At 41.5% G+C, this 16292-nt stretch overlaps 1 protein-coding gene across 1 annotated transcript in view; it reads right to left on the reverse strand.

The window, feature by feature from the left end:
- Positions 1–16292, reverse strand: part of DNAH3 (dynein axonemal heavy chain 3) — a 468553-nt gene that overhangs the window by 390398 nt on the left and 61863 nt on the right. Inside the window, exons 5-6 of the mRNA XM_088476199.1 lie at positions 15887–16070; positions 7456–7645 (exon numbers count right to left, since the gene is read on the reverse strand). Of these exons, the coding sequence (XP_088332325.1) occupies positions 7456–7645; positions 15887–16070 (374 nt within the window). The remainder of the gene's footprint in view (positions 1–7455; positions 7646–15886; positions 16071–16292) is intronic.

A 16292-nucleotide genomic window follows, 5' to 3' on the forward strand; every position in this document is an offset into this window, starting at 1 on the left:
CAACTGTGGTGGATGACAGAAGAATTATTTCCCTGGTGAAGAAAAACCCCTTCACAACAGTTGGCCAAATCAAGAACACTCTCCAGGAAGTAGGTGTATATGTGTCAAAGTCAACAATCAAGAGAAGACTTCACAAGAGTGAATATAGAGGGTTCACCACAAGATGTAAACCATTGGTGAGCCACAAAAACAGGAAGACCAGATTAGAGTTTGCCAAACAACATCTAAAAAAGCCATTACAGTTCTGGAACAACATCCTATGGACAGATGAGACAAAGATCAACTTGTACCAGAGTGATGGGAAGAGAAGAGTATGGAGAAGGAAAGGAACTGCTCATGATCCGAAACATACCACCTCATCAGTGAAGCATGGTGGTGGTAGTGTCATGGCGTGGGCATGTATGGCTGCCAATGGAACTGGTTCCCTTGTATTTATTGATGATGTGACTGCTGACAAAAGCAGCAGAATGAATTCTGAAGTGTTTCGGGCATTATTATATGCTCATATTCAGTCAAATGCTTCAGAACTCATTGGACGGCGCTTCACAGTGCAGATGGACAATGACCCGAAGCATACTGCAAAAGCAACCAAAGAGTTTTTTAAGGCTAAAAAGTGGAATATTATGCAATGGCCAAGTCAATCCCCTGACCTGAATCCGATTGAGCATGCATTTCACTTGATGAAGACAAAACTGAAGGGAAAATGCCCCAAGAACAAGCAGGAACTGAAGACATTTGCAGTAGAGGCCTGGCAGAGCATCACCAGGGATGAAACCCAGCGTCTGGTGATGTCTATGCGTTCCAGACTTCAGGCCGTAATTGCCTGCAAAGGATTTGCAACAAAGTATTAAAAAGTGAAAGTTAGATTTAGGATTGTTTAGTTTGCCCCATTTTTTTTGGCCCCTTAAAAAATGGGAGGCACATATAGAAACCGTTGTAATTCCTACACCGTTCACCTGATTTGGATGTAATTACCCTCAAATTAAATCTGAAAGTCTGCAGTTAAAGCACATCTTGTTTGTTTAATTTCAAAGCCATTGTGGTGGTGAATAGAGGCCAAAATATGAAAATTCTGTCAATGTCCCAATATTTATGCACCTTACTGTAACTGTGCCACATCATTTTACTCTTATTTATGCTGGCAATAAGAGCACTTTTAAACTACACATATTTGCAGCAACTTTTACTTTTTAGTATGTAATTTAATTAACCTTTTTTAAGTATTAACAGACATGATATTCCACTGTATCACATATTACATATTCCACTGTATCACATATTACAAATTCCACTATATCACATATTACATATTACATTGTATCACATATTACATATTCCACTGTATCACATATAACAAATTCTGAATGTATTATTTTACATATTTAAACCTGTTCCTCGACTATTTGTCAGAATACAAACCCAACATTGACACATTATTTCATGTTCTGTGGTTAATTACTGCACATCACCTTCTTTTTAACCACTTAACTGACTAATTCTCTCTCCAAAAACCGCTCCGAAATTGTCGTTTTTTTTTATGACTGAATTAGGTCAGGAACAGCTTTTTAAAACTTATCCAACACGATTTTCTTAAAAAAAAAAAATTTTTTAGCCGCTGTATACCATAAAAATGGCAATTTTTATGCTATATAGTACAGTTGGCCATCGATAGAAACATCGATTGTGACCACAGCTACCGATGTTTCCTTAACATCGGTTGGGGGCTGCCATCTATATACATGCATATATATATATATATGTGTATATATATATATATACGTGCATATATATGTATATATATATATATATATATATACACATACATATATATATATATATATATCACACATATATATACACACACATACACATATATATATATATACAGATATATATATATATATCTGTATATATATATACACATATATATATATATATATATATACACAGATATATATATATATATATATATTATGGCCAGGGCCCTGATTTATTCATGGGGCTGGGGTTATCGTCAGTGGGGAAGAGGCTGCTGATAGAGGGGGTAGAGTGAGGGAAGGACAGTGCTACCTTCCCTGCCCGGCGGCTGCTGCTAGCCGGAGTTGGAGGGACAGAAGGACAGCGCTGTTAGCGCTGCCTTCTCTGCCCTGTCAGCAGCCGCCGGGCTGCGGCTAGCCAGCAAGGAGGGAGAGAAGGACAGCGCTGTTAGCGCTGCCTTGTCTTCTCTGTCAGCAGCCGCTGGGCTGCTGCTCTCCGGAGGAGGGAGAGAAGGACAGTGCTAACTGCCGGAGGAGGGAAAGAAGGACAGCGCTCCGGAGGAGGGAGAGAAGGACAGCGCTGTCTTCTCTACCCTGTCCTCTCAGCAGCCGCCAAGGGGTGGGTGGGTTCGCCGGCGCTGGGCTGGCCGATCACTGCAGTGATCGGCCCATGGGGAGGGGCAAAGTGTGCAGAGGGACCAGGAGGTCCCTCTGTGATTGGCGGCTGCTAGAAAATGATTTTCCAGCAGCCGCCTATAGAGCTTTTCTGACTGGTTGTATCTGATACGACCATGCCAGGCAAGTGTTAACTGTCATTAATAATTCAGTGATATTTTTTTTTATTAGCCATCAACCTATTTATAATAGTGGCTTCCTGCATTGAGGTCAGACCCCGTTTACATTGCACCTTCGATCTGGGTTACTTCCAGGTCATCCCTGTTCACACTGAACCCTGGTCTGTCCTGCTAAACCTGTTGGGTCATAAAACGTGGGATGTGACTGCCCCACAACCACCAATCATCTAATTTTTGGCATGACCCAGGTCGGATAACCCAGGTCACGCCGTTTACACTGCACCATTACTCAGGTCCATCCTGGGTCCGACCCTGGTAGCTACCTGGGTTGCAGAGCCGGCCCTAGGCATAGGCAACATAGTTTCACAGACATCATCATTTCAGTGCGCACTTGCACTAGCCATATCCTCAGTGCAAGAGGTCTCTATGAAAACAGACATACTGCAGGTGTACGTACATCTCTGCCTAGCCTACAGCACGCCCTATCAGAGCTTACGCTATGTGAGAACTCCCTATTACACTCCATTTATGCCCATTTATTCGCAAATGGAGATGTGACCGAGATGCATTTGACTCTTGCACATGTTTGGTTCAAGGGCATGTGCAGAGCAAAACCAGTTTAGATATGCTCTGCAAACGGACTTGTACTAAACCATACCATCAGCACCAAAGTAGACAGTGAGTGTTGCCCAACAAGACCCCATTCTGCCAGAGGAAGGTAAGCAGGAGATATCTGTGATACTAGTGTATGGGGACAGTGGGCCATTCTGCCAGAGGAAGGTAAGCAGGAGATATCTGTGATACTAGTGTATGGGGACAGCGGGCCAATCTGCCAGAGGAAGGTAAGCAGGAGATATCTGTGATATCCCAATAACTTAATTTTACAACTGCAGGTGAAAATGTGCATTTTCACCTGCTTTTGTAAAAATTAAGCGATGCTGAATAGGCCCCTTAATATTTACAGCATCTGAACCATAACTGAAGCACACACAGAAGAGCTGTACGCCAAAAGCTATTACACATTTTAACCTCAGTTCATTAGTATTTGTAATTTCAAACCCATTTCGAAGAAATAAATTGATGTGATAAATGGATGTTTTAATTGGTCAGTTTGTTTTTCCAGTTTAAACGTGGATATCCGTAAATAGGTTTATTGCCATGAATGTTATGAATATTTTATAGTCCTTGAAATTTTAATATCCTTCATGTCATCTCTTGATTTCGGTTTGTAGAGATCAAAGACCTGCTTCATCTGCAGAGAAATTACAGTACATTTCTAGTAATTGTCAGCCTATCTAGTAATTGATTGATTTGAATTGTCAACCTTGATTTCTGAGGGCAGTCCCTGTGGAGGAGCACTTGACTGAGACTGAATATTAATTGTGGGCTAGCATAGAAACATAATTAATTAATTTGTATATCATTATATCTGCTAGATGCATCCAAAAGAAAACAACCCACTGTATGTCCCTGTGATGAAATCAAAACTCTGTACACTTAGTATATAAAGTAAAAGCTTGCTAAACTGATATAGGTTATCCAAGTCTAATAAACAGCCTATGGGCATATTTATCAACAACTGTTTCTGCATATACTAGGCATATATTAGGCATATTTTAATAACGCGGGTATGTAACAAAAGCCTCTGCGGTAGATTTACTAAAGTGAGAGTTTTTAGAAGTGAGTTTTAAAAGTGATATTGCCCATAGCAACCAATCAGATTCTAGCTATTATCTTCTAGAAGGTGCTAGTTAAATGTTAAGTAGAATCTGATTGGTTGCTATGGGCAACCTGCATGAGAGCCATTGGAGCTACCCACAGTCCCGCAGTTAGCCGCCGGAGCAGCGCTGGTCACAGGGACCAACATCACACCTACTTGTTTCTATTTGTCTGGGAGTCGCAGGAGCAGTTGGTTCCTAGGGAGTGTTTGGCGCTTTGAGTCCACTGGGACAGGTGAGATACTGGACTGCGGGTTTTGGTCTGGAGACCCCCCGCTATTATATTCACCATACCAAGATTTTGTTAGATCCACGGTTCCGGTATTTAGGGAGTCACTATATGCTATATCAGGTTTCAACAGAGTGACTATATCTACTTTACAGATTGATATCATTTTGGTTGCCAATAGCAACATATGCTGATTACCATCAAGGCTCTACATAGAGTTTAAAACATCTATCTTTTTTCCTATGATATATTGGAAACAGTATGAATTTCTTTTTTCATTTAATGTTTATATATGTTTTTAGAGTTGAACTGCAGTTAATTTTTTCATATATTCAATAAAATAATAATATATTTATAATTTTCACAGCCTATGTTTTTATATAGTGATTAGCGCAGACACCTTATTTGTATCTCCTGTGTTAGGCAAACAAACACAGAATATGTCAGTCCCCATAATTCTCAATGGGGAACAATTCATCAAAGTATGTAAACGCTTCAGGCACTTTATTAACTTGAACAATAATCATTTTGTGCCATACAAATAAATAATAATAATAATAATAACAGTTCATGTCCCCAGGGCACTGACTGGTAACTGCTCTCTACACACTGGAATCAATAAAAGACTGAAAACAGGAATTGCACGCTTGGTGGCATTAGAATCACAGCCACTACAATAGTGAGCATCTCAAATTCCTGGGAAACTTGCCATGAAATCTCGTTGTGTATGATAAAACTTGTTGATAAATGGGCCCCTCAATCATTAATAAAAATCTGTCTTTGAATATTTAGATTTATGGTGGGTGACATCAGGGTACAGTGGTTACAGTAGGCTACAATTGTTGTGGGTAGCACAGCAGTTCACCAGTAGTGTGTTTTAAGTGTGATAATAGTATACTGTGGTCAGTGCCGGATTAAGCTCTGTGGGGGCCCCTTGGCAACAACGTGTGGGGGCCTCTATGTAACCGATTTTATATATATATATATATATATATATATATATATATACACAGTATATCTGTATATATAATTATATACACACACACTCATATATAGGTGTTAGTGTGTATATACACACATATACATATACTTGGGAGGATAAATTGGGACCAGATGGTTAAAGTAAGGGTCATGGATTAACACTGAATTTGAGGTCACAGTGCTGATAAATTGGTAGCTCACTCGGTGACCAGTGTGGATTGGTTGTGCTTGTTTTCCTCAAGTGATCACAGTGTTTGTTGGTGCACTGTGAAGAGGTTTGTTGGACTCGCTGGTAAGTACGTTTTTCGAGCCCGTCACCAGTCTCTCTTTGAACTGAGCCTCAAAATGCCTACTCCCATAGAAGTCTGCTATGTAGTGCAGTGACGTGCGGTGAGGTCAGTGGCTGGGGAGGCACACATGTATAAAAACACAGTTTATATGTCAAAACTCAGGAGTGTGACAGGGAGTATGATAGGGGAGGGATTATGACAGGGGAGGCTCTGCCTCTGTAGTGGGGTAGACCAGAGCCTGCCAGTTGCACATGTTGGATGCTATCCAGCCAGAAGTTACACCTCTGGTCGTGCTGTGTTGTGTTGACTCATCAGCCAGGGATCTGTTGATGTCCCGTTCCTGTTATGGATTTGGCACGGTGGAGTGAGGTTCTCTACTCCTGGCTCTGAGTACGGTGGAGTGAGGATCTCTACTCCTGGTTCTTGAGGCTAAGATCTGTGCAGTCTCAGACTATGCATAGAAGTTCTATGTAGTGTGATTAGAATGCAGTTGATAATATGTAACATTAAAGGCGGGGACGGTGTTGGGCAAGTGTGTATGTAGGGTAGTCTCATGTCAAAGATTCTATTGGATGAAGCATTGTGAGTAGGTGGATCATGACATGTTGGTGGGGTGTGGGCGTAATATGGATGCTGGTCTGTAGACGATGTTGGTGTTATCGGGGTGCTGGTCTATAGACTATGTTGGTGTTATTGGGGTGCTGGTCTATAGACTATGTTGGCATAATCTGGGTGCTGGTCTATAGACTATGTTAGTGAGTTGATAATAGAATGTGCTCAACTGTGATTTTTGTCCGTATGTGAATAGGTGAACGTGTATTTAGAGGGAGGGACTAAAAAACAGTGGTAAGCATTGTAGTGACATAATGGTACAATGGTTAGCATTGTGGTGACATGGCGGTATAATGGTTAGAATTGTGGTGACATGGTGGCATGGTAGTACAGTGGTTATCATTGTGATGACATGGTAATACAGTGGTTAGCACTGTTGCTTTGCAGAACTGTGTCCTTGGGTTTGAATCGAACCAGGGTACTCTCAGATGTAATGTGCATGTTCTACCTATGTCCACATCCTCTGGTTTTCTAACTTAAACTTTAGCAACCCATAGCAGATGTACTGTTGGCTAATAAACATTACTCTTAATGGAACAATTGCTTGTCTAATTAAGGGCCTGATTCAGACTTGGGAATAGAGAGAGAGATCTCTATCAACTGATCATCTTGGTGACACCATGCTGCACTGCAGGTGGGGCAGATTTAACATGTGCAGAGAGATGTAGATTTGGGAGGAGTGTTTCCAAACTGACATCTACATTGTAGAGTAATAATAAAGCTGTGCAGTATTTGTGGGCTACATGCAAAAGCAGCCAGTATTTACCCCACATGTAAAAAAAATTATGTATTTATTTACACCCCTTATATTGCAATATGGTTTGTTCAGTTACACAGTTGATAGAGAAATCTCACTCTGTTCCCAACTCTGAATCAGACCCTAAGTCATTACTTTTGGAGCAATACTCTTGTTGTTTAATATAAAGTAAAAAAAAATAAGAAAAAAAACCAACAGAAATTAAAACCTATGTTGAGCAAAAGGCGCGATTGTCAGAAGACAACAATGATTTCTTTGTAACCTAGTATTCCGCCTCCATACTGTGGCATGACAACAGATGAAGAATGAAATCTTACCAATACTTTTCCTGAGGCTCGTGTAGTAATCATATTCAATCTCTTCCTTTATTTCTTCCAGCAATTTCTCCAGAGCTGGGTTTTTCAAAAGTTGGCTGGGAACACTTGATAAGATTGCGTCCATCTGTTCCTTCGTCTGGGGTGCCAGCATTTCTCTCTCAATCCCATGGTGTATGTAGTGAAAATACCTCTGAAACAGTTACCAATGTTGTTGTTTAGCATATACTGTAACATCAGGAGAAAGTCACTGGGAATATGAGGCGCATGGACGCATCATTCTTATATACCAGCTGTGAGATGTATTTTATTTTTTTTTTATGAAAATTGTGTTTTATTCTTTAACAAGTTTATTTTTAGAGTGTACAAAAATAAAATAGTACAACTATTATGTGCACAGGCAAAGAGAAAAGTATTTGGGATATACAGAAATACAGAATAGCATGGTATCATATTGACACATATATCAACAAACTAATCCAAAAAAAAAATAGATATAGTACTGTATAGAAAAATAAAAGCTATTATATATCAAAACACATATTAGAATAGATCGTATGTAACAATACAAAATATAAGATTTTAAGAAAATATAAGTGGGAAACAGAATCACTTAGGGGAGAGATGGAGAAAAAAAAGAAAGAGGAAAAAGAAGGGGAAGAATATGTTGTGGGGGGGGACAGGGAAAGTAGGGAGGAGACCGAATCCGGGTTTATATTGTATATTGGGGAAGCCTGGTTAAAAATCGCCATAGCAGAGTGAAAAGAAAATAAATGAATAAATATTATAAGTAAATTATGATCGTTAAAGTAGTAGGTTCGAAAAGCCTGAGGGCAAGGTTCTGTGTGGCGTGGTGCTATTATAAAGGAACCAGTCACCCCAAACTATAAGAAATTTATGCGAGGTATTCTCCATGGCCGCCAGCTTTTATTTATGAGTTGTTGGTGAGGAGGAGGGTCAATCTCTTTCCAGTGCCTTGCAATTAGACATCGAGCTGCATTTAAAATATGTGAAGAGAGCTTATCAGCATGCTGAGCTGAACTTTATTAACCCTGGATAAGATTGCTTAATGTATGAACAATGCTGTCTAGGAGTATTTATAAATTCATGCATAGTCTGGGATCACCATAAATTATTAAATATTACATATGGTTCAGTAAACAGCAGTATATATAAAATATTGTTGTTACAGCACTTTACCTATTTTATGTGATGGTGCTATTAAGACTTCTGAATTATCTTACCGGGAAGCAGTCGGGAAGCCGATGGACAGAATCCCGACCGTTGGCTTTCCGACTGTCTAATCCCGGCAAGGGTAAATGACAGGTGTCGAAATCCCGACGGCTGTCATTTTACCTATGCCGGGAGCCCGACACCCGGCTTACCGATCGAAGGTAAGCCGGGCGCGGACAGACGCGGGGGGGAGGGTTAGGTTTAGGGTCCCCGGGGGGGACTTAGGGTTGGGCACCCCCCCCCCGGGAGTTTAGGGTTAGGGCTAGGTTAGGCACCCCCTGGGGGAGGTTAGGCACCCCCCCCCCCTGTGGACTTAGGTTTAGGCGGTGGGGAAGGGGGGGGTTAAGTTTAGGCACCTAGAGGGGGAGGTTAGGGTTAGGCACCCCTAAGGGAGGGTTAGGGTTAGGGGGGAGAATAGGTTAGTGAATACTTACCTCTCCAAGATCGGGATTTTCACTGCTGCCGGGATGCCACTGTCGGGAATTGAATCAAACTGAATCCATCTTACCATATAGTACAGTTGCCATTATTTCACTTCCCTTCCCATACCCCAAACCCAGAATTCCCCTGGCAATCCTATTGAGGTGTAATAATTGTTTCTCAATACAATCACTTGAGGGCATGGCTAAAGGTGCCCCTACACGGTGCAATAAATCAGTCAATCCGACGGATTAGTGCGATTTGGCTGCTCTATCGTACGGTGTATGGGCATGATATTGGATTGTGCGCGCACCCATGCGGTCGTACATCGCAACTCCAGATCTTACTGCAGGTTCGGTCAATCAGGGGATGCGATGTGCAATCCAATGCAGTGCTATGCGGGTGGGGGAGGGGAAAGCCAGCATATCAGGCGGTCGGCCAAACCGATTGCACCGTGTGTGGGGAACGCCCGATATGTCGGACGTGGGATCCCCTGTCGCGTTGCACAATGCATATCGCACCATGTATGGCCAGCTTTAGAGGCAAGGTTTGTGCATAATGTATTGGGGGCATGGCAAGGTCTGGAAAGGAACAAGATATGACAGAAAGCAAAAACAGTGATAGCAGTTACAACCTCCCAAGTGTATTTATATTATACACAGAAAAATAACATAAAAATATGTCTAGTATATTATATCCCTATGCAGGTGTATTTCTAAAGAGGAGGGGGCCCGTATGCATTCTCCATCATGGGCCCCCTCCTCTCAGTCCGGCGCCTGCACGCCCAGCGGCGCACTTATAGACTCTGGGCCTTAGAGTTTGCCTGAGTCTATAGCGCATGCACAGGTCACCGGGAAAATGGCCGCGGTGGCCATTTTCCCTGTACTGCGCATGTGCAAACGATGGGAAAATGGCCGCGGCGGCCATTTTCCAGAGCAGACACCGGCACCAACATGGGACTCCGGAGAGGTAAGTATACTATGGGTGCAGGGTGTTTGGTGTGCACCGCACACCCTGCACCCATTATAAATACGCTCCTGTCCCTATGCTAGGCCTAATAAAATAAAACTAATACAATTGTGAGGCTACAGTCCCTAGAGGCAGTGCTGCCTAAATGTGCATACACACACAACGATTTTTTGAACGATTATCGTTCACTTTCTGAGTTAAAACGATGAACGATTATCGTTCATGCGCGTTCACGTTTGTAGTTTGTAGTTCAGTCAGACTGACCAACTCAACGATTTTCAGTAAGGGAATATGCAAAAATCGTTTGTAGTTCAAAACAATCGTTCATTACATTTTGTAAATGAATGATTTTAGTAAACGATTTTCGTTCATTTTTCCATTGAAAAATGAACGAAAATCGTTTACTAAAATCATTCTTTTACTAAATCGTTGTGTGTGTAAGCACCTTTAATGTTTATGTGAAGAGGAATACATATATATTATGTGTGCAGAGGGCCTGATTCAGACCACGTCGCAAGCACTGAGCGCTCGCAACCGGGTCGATGGTGGCCCAGAGTGCATGCGCACGACGGAGCCGGCTCCGTCATGCGCATGCGTGAGACCCGGATAGCGACGGGCAATCCGTAGCTCCAGGTCTCTCACCAAAGGGGGCGTGCTGTCGATGTTGAGTGACAGCACGCCCCTTTGGTGGGCGGGACGGGGGGTGGCTGCTCAGACGGAGGCGTTCCCATGAGAAGTGATGTCAGTGGGAGAGCTTTCGGCTGTTTGATCGTGATCGACAGCTCACACTGTTTTGGAGGCGTGGCGTGGGGGTGGCTTCACAAACGGAGGCGTTCCCATGAGAACGCCTGCCGTTTGTGGGCGGCCCCACTGACATCACAAGTGATGTCAGTGAGAGAGCTTCAGGCTCTATTAGAGCCAGAAGCTCTCTGGGGCTTGCGGCCACGAGACTCGTCGCAAGTCCGATGGTCGCGATGGTCTTGACCATCGCGACCATCATCCTGGCCACTCGCATTAGCTGTGGGTGGCAACTCACTACATAAAAAAAAAAAGACGCCCTGATTCAGAGCGAGCGCTCTGTCAGAGCGTCCGGCTCTGAATCAGGACCAGAGTCCACTTACTTAAAAGGTATCTATTGCATACATGACTGAGGTCTAGCTCAGAGCCAGCTTGTATGCTTTTTCTTTCCCCTTGTAATTAGATATAAAGCACCAAGTCTTGCATAGCCAAAAAATCAAAACAGACTAATATTAAATAAACATTTATAGAAGATGTGTAAGCAAGACCAATTAATTAACAGATCCACCAAGATTCAAAAATGTTGGCAGTAGGCTAGGGTTGAGAAAAGACACTGTAATAAGCCAGCTGGCTGGTGGAAATGTTTTCTGTCTTTTCTTGTCTACATTAACCCCTCCCTTATATGCACCTGTGTAAGCTGATACACTGATTGAGCAACTTGCATTTTGTTTGTGGCTATTTTGAAAGGCTTGTATGGGATCAGTAGCTGGAGGGAATGCTGGTCCTTGTAGTGCCATAGAGGAGATTTGGGGTACTTACTGGAAAGTAAGCTCTCAATGTCTGACCCAATGTGGGGGCTAATATATTGCTTAAACTGCATACACACACAACGATTTTGTTACCAACGATTTTATGACCGATTTTATGACCGATTTTCTGTCAGATTATCTGTCAGATTTTTTAAAGTGTAATGAACGATTTTTTGAACTACAAACGATTTTGTAACTTCCCTTAATGAAAATCGTTGAGTTGGTCAGTCTGACTGAACTACAAACTACAAACGTGAACGCGCTTGAAGGATAATCGTTCATCGTTTTAACTTAGAAAGTGAACGGTTTTTTCAACGATGAACGATAATCGATATCGTTTATCAATAATCGTTCAGAAAATCGTTGTGTGTGTATGCACCTTTAGAGTTAGGACCACCTTAGCAGAGTCGCCTTAAGGTGGCGGGTGGCTTATCATATATTTGCAAATGTGTGTCTGCATTTTATTTATTTTTTGACTTACTTATTACAGGGTGCTGGGGGAAAACTTTTTGTTTAGATAAACGTCTCCCTTAAGCCGGGTATCGATATCGTTATCGCTCAATCGTTCATTAATCGTTCACAAATTGGGCATTCAAATGTCGAAAACGACTAGCGATGTGTGCTCCCGCTGGTTGTTTTTCACATCAATCATCGCCTGCACATGCCGGTCTATCTGCCGATAACAACAGATTGACCATGTTCAGGGCTGTGGGAGGGTGTCTACATTGAGCGACATATCGTTCAGTGTAGGCACTGCAGGGGAAGAGGAACGACTATACGATTACAATGTTGTAATTGTACTGTCGTTCCCTTATCTGCTAGTAGATACGCACCTTTACACGTACCGATTGTCAGCTAATAAATTGATGGGCAATTTGCATTTTGTATATCAGTAGGCTAGGGCAGCCTGCTTCAGGTCTGGTATTGATTTTCAGTGGAATTATGCTATATACATCAGCAATCACAAAAAATTTCACAGATTCTGTGATTCCCCCCCCAATTTAAAGATTCCCCAATTCACGCCCATACATTACAGATATTTTTCAATGATTTGCAGATAATTTTCAGGAAATCTTGCAATGCCCATAATTTAACTAGTAATGGTCTGAAAATTGGCTGATTGTTACCATACACTAGCAATCTACTGCCCCAATTGATCTGTGATATCCAAAATGTAGACAACCTGATTCACCAATTCGGAATCTGTGCTCTGTGAATCCCATACATTGCAGATTTTTTTACACAATCATCTGCAAAACGCAGAATTGCCCCAAATGATTGTTGATGTATGGGGGCCTTAACACGCAATGGTGCCTTCCATGACCCATACTGCTGCAGGTTCAGATGACCATCTCACTATGTTGGACTGGCAGATCTTTTATATCCTGGAAATGGGGGGGCAGATTGATCAAGGGGGTGTTAATATGCTTTGCCAGTAGTCAATGTGGACGTGACGAAGATTGTTCCACTTCTTAGCATTGAGAAGATGTATATTATGTTAATTACATTACAACTGGCCACTAGTTATGTATATTGAGCCTCTTTTTGCATAAGAAGTAAAACAAGCTAGAAGAAGCCATATTTGCAGTGCACCATGGCAAAACTATGTTGCACTCTAGGGGAGGTACATTTATCATATGAAGCCGGATTTCGCCTCTAAATTGCAGTGGTAAAATAGAGTTTCCCAGTATTTGTGTGCTACATGCAGCAATACAGAGTATTCTTCCTTCATGTAAAGATAAAGGTGCAATTGCATCCCCAACAACTCAACTTGTCCGGGACTAATTTACGCTAGAGATGTGCGCCAACCCCAGTGTTTTAGTTTTAGTTCTGTATTTTATCTTAAAAAATAAATAAAAAACATCTAAAATGACGCCATTTTGACCTGTTAGCATGCAATCCAAAACCAAACCGTGGGAAGATCCGAACCGGGACTCGCACATCTCTAATTTACGCATTTACTGGATTTGCTCCTACCTGTAACTGGTTTCCTTAAAAATAACTGTTTATTGTAATTAGGATTTTGTTTAAAATAAAATATAATAGTTGTACAAAAATTGGTTCTTTATGGCAAATTAAGTAGCTCAATATATTAATGTAACTCAAGGAAAACCTCCTTCTCCAAACATCATGGAGAGAAATGTTATACACAGTCACTCACAGGTTAAGGATTGTTGCTTTACTCCCCACACTATTTGGCCATGGGATATTGATTACAGCAACTTAGATACATAATTGTTTGGTATGCAAATTTTACGATGAGCTGAGATCATAGCCAGTTATTTACTGCACAGTAATTTAGCTGTAGCAGTAACTCATGCTGGCCTAGTTGTGCTGTGTACTGAATTTCCCCAAGTAAAGAGTGATCGTCATTATGTAAATTCTCTTCTAGCCAAGAACAGTTATAATCATGCAGATGCATCTTTGTGAGGGCCTGGTAATTATACAAACATTATTCCTGTAAGGAGAACTTCTGATTGTGCAGTTTTATCCTGTAATAGAAATAAAACTGCAAACTTACTTTTAAAATGTTATCATTTAGGGCAGAGGTTCCCAAGCGCCGCCATTACAGTCCAGCTTTCAAGGATATCCATATTTAAGTCCAGATAGTTAAATCAAATTGACTGAGGTAGTAATTAAGGGGTCTATGTACTAAGCAGTGATTAGTGACAGAGTGAAAAGTGATAAGAAAGTGATAAGGTGCCAGCCAATCAGCTCCCAACTGTCATTTTTCAAACACAGCCTGTGACATGACAGTTGGAAGCTGATTGTCTGGCACCTTATCACTTTCTTATCACTTTTCACTCTGTCACTTATCACTGCTTAGTACATAGGCCCCTAAGTCACTTATGCTCAAGCATGGATATTCTTCAAAATTGGACTTTAGTGGTGGAGTTTGGGAACCTCTGATTTAGGGTGAAAGTATTTTTTATGGAACACGTTTACCACTGAACGATTATTATATGAGAGCGGTGGCATTAGTCAAGGAATTAAGTGAAAAAGGGCCGCTTATCCAATCTTCAAGTGATGAAGGTTCAAGTGTAATATGTGTGTATAATAAGAAAAGTCTTCCCTTTGGAGTTGTACATTCTGAGAAGGACCTGAATTAACAAACTATTTAGATTCAAGTTAACATTCCTTTAATCAAAGTTGTATAGTGAAACTGAACAACTATATGCCAGATTACATGAAGAGTTGCTTCTGGAAGAAGCCCAGTAGGTTATCTCTGTAATGGCTTCCTAATGAGGAGAAAGGATTGGTGTGTGTGTGTATATCCTATGTAACTCGGAGGATTTCAAGGAACATTTCATGGAAATCCCAATCAAAATCGGTTTCGTTCTCGAGTTTATGGCGAACATACTGTACATACAAACAAATGATTTTATATATATATATATATATATATATATAGATATAGATATATAGATATACACTGTACATACAACCATAAAGCAAAGGTCCTGCACCTGGCTTGGCTTGGGTGGAAGTAGGAGATCATGAACGTCGGGCGCTCTGTCACGACCAGGTAAAGATTATCTCCTAGGCATTGCGAAATCTCCACCAAAACTAATCAGAAGCTGCATATGTGTGGTGTATGTATGTACTGTATATGTGTGTTGTGTATGTGCGTGTGTAGCCAATTAATATGATAGCGAGGTGAGTCATAGCCTATGTTAAGGGCCCCATACATCTGCGATGCATTGCCGAGATCCCGCGATGCTGCAACCCAGCATCGCAGGATCGCAGAAATCCAACATGTTGGATTTTCCCAATTTGACGATCGCGATCAAAAAATGATCGTGATTGTCTAATCAGGGACATTTAACATGGAAAATTTCAGCAATCCTGCGACGGATCGCTGACCATCGATGGTGGCTGGCCGGCCAGCGTTTCCACCCGGGAGATCAGCATTTCCGATCGCGTTGCAGGATCGCGGACACCCTTCTCTGATGTATGGGCACCTTCACTTGATGGAACTCAAGGAACATTTCAGTGAATGTGCAAACCCAATCAAAATCGGTATGGTTTTTCTCGAGTTTACCGGGAACATACATACAAACAATGTTATATATGTATAGCGGAACTCACGGGACTGTTAATAACTGAAGGTACAGACACTCACTGAAGAGATCCAATACATATATCCAGGGAGAGAGAGAGAGAGAGAGAGAGAGAGAGAGAGAGAGAGAGAGAGAGAGAGAGAGAGAGAGAGAGAGAGAGAGAGATACTTCATGTGTAGACGCTCTTTCATCTCAGACACTAACCTTTAGATCTCTCTGAGATGGTTTCTCCTCTTGTTTATATATTTCCTCCTCGTGTTGCAATATAACCTCTAATTGTTCTTCCGGAGTCATTGGCCGGCTCCCTGGACAGACCATAGTGTCTCTCTGTGACATCTTCTCATCTAGAAGCAATGGTTCAACAGCACTCTGCCTGGTTGTCGTCCTTCTGCATAAACATAATGACACTTTAACTGCAACTGAAAGCACTGGTTACATTTACAAATAGAAAAGAATTAGATGTACAGTAATACTGAAATGTAACCTTAGTATGGACAACATTTAATTAATTCACAAATCTGCATTTTTAAAGCATGAAATAAATGGTGGGGATAAACACAGCTCAGGTTCAGTATTACTGTATATCACCCCATCTGCTCATTAGATAAAA

This window comes from Taudactylus pleione, unplaced genomic scaffold (assembly GCF_031769625.1).
Source record: "Taudactylus pleione unplaced genomic scaffold, aTauple2 ptg000184l, whole genome shotgun sequence".
NCBI lineage: Eukaryota > Metazoa > Chordata > Amphibia > Anura > Myobatrachidae > Taudactylus > Taudactylus pleione.